At 38.9% G+C, this 12,128-nt stretch overlaps 1 protein-coding gene across 9 annotated transcripts in view; it reads right to left on the reverse strand.

Annotated features, from left to right (window-relative positions):
* The window catches only part of UNC79 (unc-79 homolog, NALCN channel complex subunit), a 248,943-nt gene that overhangs the window by 7,485 nt on the left and 229,330 nt on the right, over positions 1–12,128 (reverse strand). For all 9 annotated transcript variants that reach the window (XM_067727070.1, XM_067727065.1, XM_067727087.1 and 6 more), the window contains 5 exons: positions 11,337–11,426; positions 9,054–9,229; positions 7,898–8,084; positions 6,092–6,289; positions 3,953–4,030 (listed from right to left, as the gene is read on the reverse strand). In XM_067727070.1, the coding sequence (XP_067583171.1) occupies positions 3,953–4,030; positions 6,092–6,289; positions 7,898–8,084; positions 9,054–9,229; positions 11,337–11,426 (729 nt within the window). The remainder of the gene's footprint in view (positions 1–3,952; positions 4,031–6,091; positions 6,290–7,897; positions 8,085–9,053; positions 9,230–11,336; positions 11,427–12,128) is intronic.

The following is a 12,128-nucleotide window of genomic DNA, read 5'->3' on the forward strand; positions in this document are numbered from 1 at the left end:
CAAGAAAAAGAAGAGCAAATTAAATTGGAAGTCAACAGAAGAAAGAAACTGATAAAGAACAGAAATTAATGAAACAAAAACTACAGAAAAAATCTATGAAAACCAACCAAAAGCTGGTTATTGTTGTCATTGTTTTAAATCAAAAGCTCACTAAAATTGATAAACCTTTAACCAGATTGATCAGAAAAATAAAAGTGAGATCACAAATCACCATTATCAGGAATGAAAGAGGTAACATAACTACTGTTCCTACAAATATTAAAAGTATAATAAGGGAATATTATGAGTAACTTCATGCCAATAACATCAACTATTTTGATGAAATGGACAAATTCTTTGAAAGACACACTGTCAAAGATCACTCAAGAATAAGCAGATAACTTAAATAGTCCTGTATCTATTAAAGAAATTGAATCTGTAGTGTAACACCCTCCTGCAAAGAAAATTCCAAGCCCAAGCAGTTCCACTGGTGAATTTGACCAAATATTTAAGGAGAAAAAAAATACCAAACATACATAAACTTTTCCAGAAAATGGAAAAGAAAGGAATACTTCCTGACTTACTCTATAAGGCCATCATTACCCTGATACCGAAACCAAAAATAGTTATTACAAGAAAAGAAAATTACAGTCCAATATCCCTCATAAACACTGATGCAAAAAAATTATTTTAAAGTGTTAGCAAATAGAATTCAGCAATACATAAAAGAATAATACTTCAAGACCAAGTGGTTTGTCCCAGGAATATAAGGTTGGTTTAACATTCAAAAATCAATCCATGAATCTCACTGTTAATAGTCAAAAAAGAAAAATCAAATGACCATCTCAATAAATGTAGAAAAAGCACCTGACAAATCCTACATCTATTCCTGACAAAAATTCTTAGCAGACTAGGAATAGAAGAGACCCTTACTCAATCTGACAAAGGGTATCTATGAAAAACTAACAGCTAACATTTATATTTAATGAATGCTTTCTTCCTAAGATCAGGAACAAGACAAGGTTTCCAACCCTCATGACTTCTATTCAACTTGTATTAGAGGATCTAGCCAGAGCAATGAGACAAGAAAAAGAAATTAAAAGTATAAAAATTCAAAAGAAAGAAAGAAAACTGCTTCTACTTGCACATGACATAATTGTCTACAGAGAAAATCTGATGAAAGCTACAAGAAAGCTACTAGAACTAATAAATGAGTTTAACAGATTGCAGGGTATAAAGGCATAAATCAGTTATATTTCTAAATACTAACAATAAAATACCAAAAATTTAAATGTAAAAAACCATACTATTTATAATACTATAAAATTACTATACACTTAGGGATAAATTTGATAAAATATTCTAGTCCTGTATATGGAAAACTATAAATATTGCTGAAAAAAATTAACAAAGACATAAATAAATAGAGTGGTATACTCTGTTCAAAGATTGGAAGACTCAATATTGTTAACATCTCAATTCTCCTTAAAGTGATGTATACATCAGTGCAACCCACATTCCCAGCAGGCTTTTCGTAGTAATTGACAAGTTGATTTTAAAATGTATCTAGAATGCAACGGACCTAAAATAGCCAAAACAACTTTGAAATAGGTGTAGAAATTTAGAGGAGTAACACTACATGATTTCAAGGCATATTAGAAAGCTATAGTAACCTAGACAGTGTGGTACAAAGGTAGACAAACAGATCAATAGAAATGAATTGAGTATCCATTAATAGAACCATACATGAATGGTCAATTGATTTTTGACAAAAGTGCAAAGGCAATTCAATGGATAGAATTTTTCACAAACAATCCTAGAATAATTGGATATCCACACACATAAAAAGTACCTCAATCCATACCACACACATCCACAAAAGTTAACTCAAAATGGATCATAGATATAAACTAACACCTAGAAGAAAACATATATAATATCTAGAAGAAAACACAAAGAAAACTCTTTGTGATCTTGGATTAGGCAAAGATTTTCTTAAATACAACATCAAAAGCATGATTCATAAAAGAAAAATTTGATAAATGGTATTTCATCAAAATTAAGACTTTCTGCTCTTCACAAGTCACTGTGAAGACAATGAGAAGACAAACACAGAAAAAAAATCTTTGCAAATGACATATCTGATAAAGGACTTGTATCTGAAAGTTCAATAATAAGAAAAAAACCAACTTGATTTTTAAAATGGGCAAATAATTTTAATAGACATTTTACCATGCAGATATATGGATAGCAAATAAGCACATGAAAAGATGTTGAGCATCATTTGTCAACAGGAAAATGCAATTTGCAGTACACAGTTCTTAGAATGACTAAAACTAGAGATTAACTACATTAAGTATTGACGAAGATGTGTAGGCACTGGAATGCATACTGCTGGTGTGAATGTAACAGGGTACAATCACTTTGGAAAACAGTTTGCCAATTTCTTTAAAAGTTATACACATATCATACAGCCTAGCAATTCCACTCCTTGGTATTTATCCAACACACCTGAAAGCCTATAGCTACACAAAGACTTGTGTATGTATATTCATAACAGCTTTATTTGTAATAGCCTCAAACTTTTGGAAACAGCTCAGATGTCCATTAATTGATGAATGGATAAACAAAATGTGTTATATCCATATAATAGATACTACTCAGAAATAAAATAATCTACTGATACATGTAACATGGATTAATGGTAATATAATTATTCTGAGTGAAGGAAGGCAGAGAAAAGCATAACTACTGTATGAATCTATTTATATGAAATTCTAGAAAATGCAAACTAAGCTATTATGACAGAAAGCAGATCAGCAGGTGCCTGGCGATGAGGAAATGGGGTACAGGAAGTGGTGGAACAGAGACTAACCAATGTGTATGAGAAAACTTTAGCTGGGGAGGACAATATTCATTATCTTGACTGTGGTGATGGATGGCTTCACGGGTATAATATGTGTGATGTGAAGATATCAAATTGTACATTTTACATATGTAAAGTTTACTGTGTATAAATTTTGCTTCAATAAAGCTGTAAAAAACAAAATCAGGTATGATCACCCAAGTGTCAGTCATGTAGTTTCTCCCATAGTGTTGACTTTTGCTATTGACTGTCAAGCTAGATAAGCTATATCTATCCCTTTTTAACCAACAACCTTGCAGTTTTCTGGTAACAGTCAAGTTTTCCCTAAAATCGTGCTGCTTTTCTTCAGCACTGTGTGAGTTAACTTTACAAATGTCCTTTATTGAAGGGAGTCAACCAAGGAGTGAAATAGGAAGTTATAAGGTTCTAAACTGATGCACTCGGTGGGTTGGCGGGGGGGGAGGTGGGTGGTGATGGTGGCTGGGATAGTGGAATATAGACATGGAAGGCAAAGAAGGAAGTGGTACAAGAAGAGGAAGGACAAAGAATCAGTGAAACAGAGGTGGAATGATAGGAAGGAAAGGAAAAAGAATGGAAATAAAAAGAGAAAGTGAGTGAGCAACCAGGTTCTCCTTTGTTCTTTTATCTTTTTATCACACTAGCATGTTTCTGATGTCCCTGGATAGATAACAAATACCTGAATTACTTTCACACACTGTACAGTGATTTAGAAGAGTAATATTAGAAACTAAATTAATTTATCTTAGAGAAAAGTATCCGCTACCAAGTCGAACAATGACAGAGTATTTTCCTTGGTTGTCTGGATATCTTGCAAGGCGAGGCTCCACCGAACAATTTATATGACTCTAGGGTCATTTCCAGATCAATGCTTCTGCTAATATTTTAATTACTTATGTTGCATGCAATCATGGTGTGACATACCGAACCCAGCTAGAGTTGTTATAGGAGCCCGATTCCTCCAGCCCCAACTTTGAATGTGAAAATTAAATCAGTTTTATTTTCCTCTTCAGAAGGTACATTCAAAATAAATCCACATTTGTTTTTAGAAGCAAGAAATGGTCTATAGAAATCATAAGATTTTCCTACCTTGACAAAAATTGTTGAATTGCATTCTTGCAATGCCTCCATTAAACTAATCACATGGAGACACACCATTTCTACCATCTGAAACAACAAACAGGAAAATCAATTCCACTCAAGGTGTTACGGAAACAGTCTGCAGCCGCATGCCCTGTGCCCACGAGGACATTCTGCACAACAACCAGAGGGGACCAGGGGTATTTATTCCTCTCTAAAACTTCAACCAGAAAATGAATTTTATAGGCTGCAGAGGTTTCTTCATGCCATGCCTTCCTCATCTAACTTGGGGCTGCCAGTGAATTCAGGTATCAATCTCACTAATCTGCACCACACTGCGATTCACACCAGAGGATAAACGGTTTCTGCTTCCTTCATTTCCAACTGCAGAACTCTTGGGCTTGGGTCTTTTCTCCATCTTGATCGATCCTTTCTCCACAGTTTCTTCACTTGGAGCGGCTGTTTCATTTATTGCACCACCTCTGTTTGAGGCTTTATTCTCCGTGGAACAAGGCAGTCATATTTACGACAGTTTAAAAATACCATAGAAATGATATCCCTCATCAGAAATCCCTGTGGCTAGATTTTAAACACTCCAGGGGGGATTTTACCAGACTGGCTTATGTAGTTTAACAAAATTTTCAGAATTTAAAATTAATTCAAATTCATTTGTAACACCATTTGCACAAGATTCACCAGTAACAAATTCATTTCCAACATTTGAATATTAAGAGACATTTGGAGGAGAGGTATTAATGGTATCAAAAAACGAGCGACAATAGAAGGAAACTCTGAATCTCTAGTTTAAATTTAAGGTCCCAGTTTCATCGTCTGTAAAAGAGCAGAATAGAATACTTGACCTCCAAGTGCTTCTTCAGTCCCAGACTCTATGATCTAATAAATGTAATTATCTATGCGGTGGTCAGAACTGTTGGTGTACCCTAAAGTTTTCACATAAATTTCCCTTAAGTTGAATTAAAACACCTCTCTCCCTACAGAACTGCCTTATAATATCTGCTTCTCTAAAGAAAAGAAAGTGCTTCCCTAAAGGAAAAATATAATCCCCTTTCCAATTACAACAAAAAGAAAATGTTTCTTAGACTAATATTCAATCAGTCAAAACCATTGCAGAATGCATTGGTGGACAGTGAATTACTGGGTTTCTGGGCACATTGGAATCATCATTATGGCATTCTTCCAGGCCCTTTGCCCTTCACAGATAAGAACTCTACTGATGAAGCCCCCATAACCAAGACACTGGATGCTGCTTTCCCAGCTGAGAATCTTCCTCCAAAGTAGCAAACTAAACCAAAGGACTCCCTTGTAAATTCCTTCCATACACCCTCCAATCTTGACTCCATAGGACTAAGGTAAGCTTGTTCAATGAAGTGGGCTCATGCTATCCATACCTCAGCTATTTTCCAAGGTGAGCCATCCACATTAAAATGGAACTGGATTTGAAGATTGAGGAGCTTAGGTCCTCAGAGGGCAACTTAAAATGGTGAGACTCTTTTCAGCTTTGGGCCCTAAGTAGAATTAACACGTACAGTCAATACGCTCTTTTTTTTTTTTTTTTTGGTACGTGGGTCTCTCACTGTTGTGGCCTCTCCCGTTGCGGAGCACAGGCTCCGGACGCGCAGGCTCAGCGGCCATGGCTCACGGGCCCAGCCGCTCCGCGGCATGTGGGATCTTCCCGGACCGGGGCACGAACCCGCATCCCCTGCATCAGCAGGCGGACTCTCAACCACTGCGCCACCAGGGGAGCTCCAATCTGCTCTTAAACACCACAAAGAGATGACTTAACTGGCTATGGTTTTTCCAAATTGCCTTAGAATCCAAAAATAATATAAATCTCCCTCCTCACTCTCTGACTTTATAGCACAGGACAACTCTTAAAGGTAGAAGTTTCACATAAATTTCCTTTGGCACTAGGCAGAGAAAACAAAAATGGTTTTTACTGAATTTATTTGTTTGCATTGTTTTTCATCAAAATGATTATGCAGGTAGAACACCCAGGTTATAACATAAAAATTCACCAATCCATTTATGTACTGTTACAACTGAAGTCTTTAAAAAAACATGTAATGTGAGGACTGAGAGTGGTTTTTGAGATTCTGTCCAAGAGGGGAAACTCATTTGTGAACTCACCACTTTGTTATGGGCCATCAGCTGAAGGATGCTGGGTGTCACCCTACTCCAAAATTCCAGTGCTGTCAGTATCGCTGTGAAGCTGAATTCATTCTGACTTTGAACATTTGTAGCTACAGCACTTTGTTCACAATATACGGTCCAGAGCTGAGCAAAGATAAATGCATGGAAAAGAGAACACATGTGCAACACGGAGGTCTGAAAAGGAAGAAAACAGGGAACCGTTACATGCTAGTGGGCTGTGGTGCTCCAAGGAGCCCTCTCCGCACGGCTTCGGCTTTCCAAGGAGCACAGCCAAAGTACGTGTAATTCAAGAGATCCAAGGCTGGAGGAGTCGTCTCCAAGTTACAAACTCATGATTCATCACCTCCAAACAATCTGCTCTTCACTCAGTTAGTGGGAGTGCGCTTAGAGACCAAGCATCTTTTCAGAGAGAAGGCACCTTAGTTTGCAGAATAAATCTACCCTCCCCCTTGCCCTTTAATGAAACTGACGTTCCTATCCCTACACTAGATTAGGAAGAACAATCATTCTACCATTTTAGGGTGTCTGCTGATCTGTAACATGGAGATAACAGTACCCTCCTCAAAGAGTTGTAGTTAAGAGTAAATGAGGTGATATACATGAACGCACTGCCCAGAACTTAATAATTATACTACTATTAGTAGTGACAGCAGTAGCAGCAGCAGCAAAGATAGTATTCCTAACTAGTTGTGAGTACTGATAGTATTCCTGACTAGTATAAGTACTGATAGTATTCCTAACTTGTATAAGTATTGATAGTATTCTTAACTAGTAGTAAGTACAGATAGTATTCCTAACTAGTAATGAGTACTGATTGAGTAAGCACCTATAACGTCCCAGACACTGTGGTAAAGACTTTTTATAGATCACCTCCATAATTCTCAAACCATTTCATCTATTTTACAGATGAAAACCTGGAGCTCAGAGAGGTTAAGTAACTTTTTCAATGTCACAGAATTACAAAGTACCATCATGAGGACTCAAACACAGATTGGGTTGAAATATTAGGAACTGACTGCCTAATTCCTTTTGCAAACATCATTCAGGTCATTTGGATGGGTGCTCTATTTGATTTCAGAATAAATCTATTGCAGGTCAGCTTGCCCCGGCCTAAATCCCAGCTGTTCCCAAACCCGCCGTGACCTCCTAGAATTTGCCTAAGCTCTGTGAGGGGACCTTGTCTCCTCATAACTGATTAGTACCAGTGTGTCTAGTTTGCTTGTATAGGTTCATGATTGATGCTTGCCCTGGACTGACTTTATTCCCTTAAGCACATCATCTGTCTCCACAATTTATAAGTTCCTCTGTGTAAGTGATTCCAACATATACTTTAGTGAGCTCCCAACTGGCCTTATTTTCATTTTTTATCTTCATGTATCTCTAGAGATTTAAGTTGAAAGGCAGTGCATAAAAAATTAGAGTGTAAATTATCCTCCTCTTCATATTTGGTTCTAAAAACTGATCACAGAATTTTTATTATATTTCTATGCTTGTATTGCTCTTCATTATTTTGAGACAGAAATGCCTAGGAAGCTAACTCTTGCTTGCCTCCATAATTTATCTTCATAAAAGTAAACCGAAAAACAATTTAGGGGGAAGAAAAGATAGTCTGGGAATTTGAACAACTTTAAATAAGGCATTAGCACAAAGTTGCTTTCCTAGCATCCACAGGAGGGCAAGTGATAAGATGCATTTTCTTCTCAGAAGAAACATAATTGGCTGATAAGGGTTTCCATTAGCAATTTTGATGCATATGGTTTTAATCTTGCAGAAATCACTTACCTTTGATTGCTCTGGAAATCCAATCAGGATAACAATAAGATGATCTGCAATATGGGAACCTGCATCCAGAGGTATTGGCAGGCAGGGAGAGGAGGCATTTGGACACACTGCATTATGAGTGAGGGAACCCAGAAGCAGCCAGGACAGCAGCCGGATGTGAGAGACACACTCAATGAATTCTTTTGGTCTATTAGGGAGGAAGGAAGTGTTAGAGATGTTTTTGTGTTTTCAGTTTCGTTGGGTGCTTAACAAATGCTTATTGATGGAGGGGTTTAAAAGTGTGGTCTTGTAGGCAGTTACATGAAGTAAAACACCAAAGCAACAAAGTGAGAACAAAATGATAAATCTGTTTTTCTTGTTTTGCACTCTAATCCTGGATCTTAGCTTCTTGAGCAAAGAGCAGCCTTTGGCGACACAGGATCACACATCATTCTTCCGCAAACCTGGCTGCCATTCTGACTAGCTTCTCTTTCTAAACTCTTTCCTTTCTTCTCATTAGAAAGTTCTCGGATATCCCCACCAGAAGAGAAGGAATAGAAGAGGAGATAAAATACACAACCACCCACATTCCTGTTCTCCAGTAATTTTCTCCCCCTGCCCCCCTTACACCCCACTCCAAACCTTTCCTCTAGCCAGGAAGCTGCCCATGCAAGATGGCAGGTCAAGCGTGCTCCAAGGTCCCAAGTAAACTAGCCCACGGGCACCTCTCTCTTCTCAGCCTCCCTTATGGGCAGGGTCAGGGGCTCACACCTCCTTGAACTCTATTTCATCTCTGATGTAGATTCTGTTCAAGCTATAATCTAAGCTCCTTGAAGGCAGAAGCTATGTAAGTGCACAAATAAATACCTATCAATTTACTTAACTAGTGGGAATTAAGAGTTAAAGTGATAGTTCTAAGCTCCAAGTTTTCATCATCCATCAGGATGACTGAGGTCTTTGTAGGAGGGCAACTTTTATTGCCAGCATGTCATGAAGTACTCGTGTTCAAAAATGCTGCCAGGTCAGCAAATAAGTATGGAAATTGGTCTCAATTCCCATCTCCCTAAACAACCATATTCTATTCTCATAGATCTTCAATGCATTCAGTAGCTCTTACTGAGCCCCGGGAAACTCAGGGGTGTTTCCTGCCTTGTGGCCCGAATAATAAGGGTCTTACCCTTGTTGCATTGCAGAAGGGGGATGATAGAGCCAAGGCAGATAGCGAATCACAGCTTTGTTATCTCTGTGGTTGCCCCGTGAGATTTCCATGGCTGCAATCTGAGCCAGCCCAACTTTGAGATGGCCACCAAAGGTATCTTCATGCAGAGGCTGGGAACATGTCTTCATGTGGCTCTACAAAACCAAGTGGTATTTTGTGACTTTGGCAGAGTAAATGGGGATGTTCCAGGGCACTCTTTAAGAAGATCAGGTTGTCATTTCCACATCTTCTATCACCACTCCCAAGCATACAACCCATTTAAACTGCTTCAGGGGCTTCCCATTGTTCTTAAGATAAAGGGGAAAAAAATTCCTTAGCATGGCCTAAACAACCTGGAATGATCTAGATACTTCAGATTTCTGCATCTTACCCCTTCATCCTTGTGGTCCAGCTACACTGGCTCTCCATGTTCCCTTCCATCACTGGCCTTTGCTTATGTTGTTCTCTCTCCCTGAAATACTGTTTCTGCCTCTCTTCGCCTAATTAACCCTATTCATTGTTCAGATTTCAGCTCAAGTGTCACCCCCTCCAGGAAGTCTTCCTTGATCTACTTTAGGAGCCTTCCTAACCTCCCTGGTAGGTCATATCACCCTATTAGAAGCTCTCATGCTGCTGTCTACCTCTTTTTCATAGCATTTGTGAAAGTCACAATTTCACTTTAGTTTGTATGAAATTTTCATTAAAATTGGCCATCGCTGCCAGACTCTAACTGAGGGCAGCCACTGTGTCTGTTTTTGCGGATCATCACATCCTTAAATGCCTAGAACAGTGTCAGGCATGTTATTGGTGCTCAATACATACCAGTGGAATTAATTCAGAAAAATTTCGTTGCTCAGTGTGGCTTAGTGGAAAGAGCAGTGAACTGGGAGTTGAGACCTAGGTTCTAGACCCAGTTCTGTCCTAACAGTCACATGGCCTTAGCTAAGCCACTTGCCAGACCTTTCTGATCTGTTTCCTAATACGTAAAATCAGAGGGTTGGATTATGTCTACAGTCCCTAACCTTTTGGTCATCATAGATCCTTCTTATTATTTTTCTCTGTATTTTGGAAGTGGCTATAAAACTATTTAGGTAATATTGTTTCCTCTTCAGACAGCAAAGTGGTTTCAGCGTGGGCAACCAGATTCAGCACGTGCATGAGCAAACACTAGGGGAGCTTACTCAGAAATGACTGGATTTGGATATTGTGAGAAATCATCAATTTAAATTTTGATTCTACTCTCTGCAGAGCATTTGCAAGTCTATCCCTATCCCAAGAAACACTTGGATCATCTGAGCAGAGCCTGGAAACTGAGTTGGGTGCTGAAGGGACCGTAGCTGTAGCTGATGAACTTCTGGGACGACTAGATCCTATTTATCAAAAAGCCACATTTAGTGCTGGACTGCAATCTGGCTGCTCATCGGGCCAGGTCTGGCTCCTCTTCTGCTCTTTGTCTGGGGCCTTCCTCAAATCTCTCGGACTATCAATCTTGTAGCTCCCTAGTCTTCTCGCGGCAGGGAAGTTGACTTGCATCAGCAATTCATTCCACCCTGCAAAGCAATCAATATCCTCAACAACCTCACTGGGATTTTACCCATATGCAAATTAAACGTTGTTCTGTCTTTAATTATTTTCTGGAAGGAGACAGCTTTAATGCAGATAAAAACCATAAACAACTTACGTTTGCATAAGGTGTACACATTTCATACAAACTAAAGTTTACAAAAGTGTCTTCACATGCATTATTTCACACCAAACCTTGGAACAGGCAGCAAAGGTAGGTTGATTTAGGTGGGTTTATTAGACTTCCTTTGCTAATGAGGAAACTGAGGCTCAGGGTAGTTCAATGGGTGCCACAGTGAAAAGAGAATGGATTGGGGTCACTCCAGTCTTAGGTCGCCCCTGACTCCACCACTTAGCAGTAGCGTGATCTTGAGCAAATGACTGCACCACCTTCGGCCTCAGTGTCTACATTGGTAAAATGGGAATATTTTACAATAGGGGTATTGTGAGAATTGAATAAATGGCAAAGTAACGGTATGCACAGAACTGGAGCCGCCATGGAAATATCCTTTCCTTTCTTCACTCCCTCTTCACAGAGGTGGAACTCGGTTCTTCAGAATCCCAGGACATGGGCTCATTCAACAGTGCCACCACGGCCTCTCCAGGTAATGATAAATTTCCATCCAGTCTGCTTAATTCCCTAAAAATGTCTCTCCAGTCTCGCTAACCTGAGGGATGAGGGGACGCAGGCCCTCTTACCTTCAGTTTGGTCAGCGTGTGCATGTCTGCCATGAAGTCCAGCACGTCGTTGATGTACTGCCGCACACACTCCATCGCCGCCGTCCCGCACTGAAACACACAGGACACGGCGGGGCGCGCGCTCTGAGTCACGGCCTGCACTTTTGCCCTGATGGAAGTGATTGTCTCGCTCTGGTTTCACGCTGTTTACTAATGAGTTGTTTCATTTTCTGGATTTCTGACTCACTTCGTTACTCTCAGCCATAGCCTGTGATTGTCTGCCCCAACTTTGGACAAAAATTAATAAAAAGGTTTGTGGTGGAGAGCAAAAAATGGGATGGCCTAGGGAAGACAGGGTTTACAGGCTTTTTTTTTCCACTGGGTCATTGAACTGATTTTGTTTGCTTGTTTTTAAACTGGTTGGTATATAAAGATTTAGCCTATGTAAAAGTCATTAGTATTGGTCTTCATGACATGAATCACCTCAAAACAACAGTAACACTGAATTTATCACTCCAGGGAGTCTTAGACACACAAAAAATATGTACCACCAAATTCTACCACCATAATCTTAGATGTCTTTCTCTATCAAAAAAAAAAAAAAAAAAAAGGACATAAACAAATATCATGTTTGTTGAAAGAGTCAAAAATTCTTATATTCAAGCACTTACAACTTCTTATACATAGTAGGTACACTATTAAATAGATAAATTTATCATTGTTGAATTCTTGCTAGGATAATTAAAGAAACAAAATGGTCATCTTCCCCACATACTAGCAGCGTGTTTGATACGTTTTAAAGGAAAAAAAAGC

Source organism: Pseudorca crassidens, chromosome 1, assembly GCF_039906515.1.
Source record: "Pseudorca crassidens isolate mPseCra1 chromosome 1, mPseCra1.hap1, whole genome shotgun sequence".
NCBI classification, from domain to species: domain Eukaryota; kingdom Metazoa; phylum Chordata; class Mammalia; order Artiodactyla; family Delphinidae; genus Pseudorca; species Pseudorca crassidens.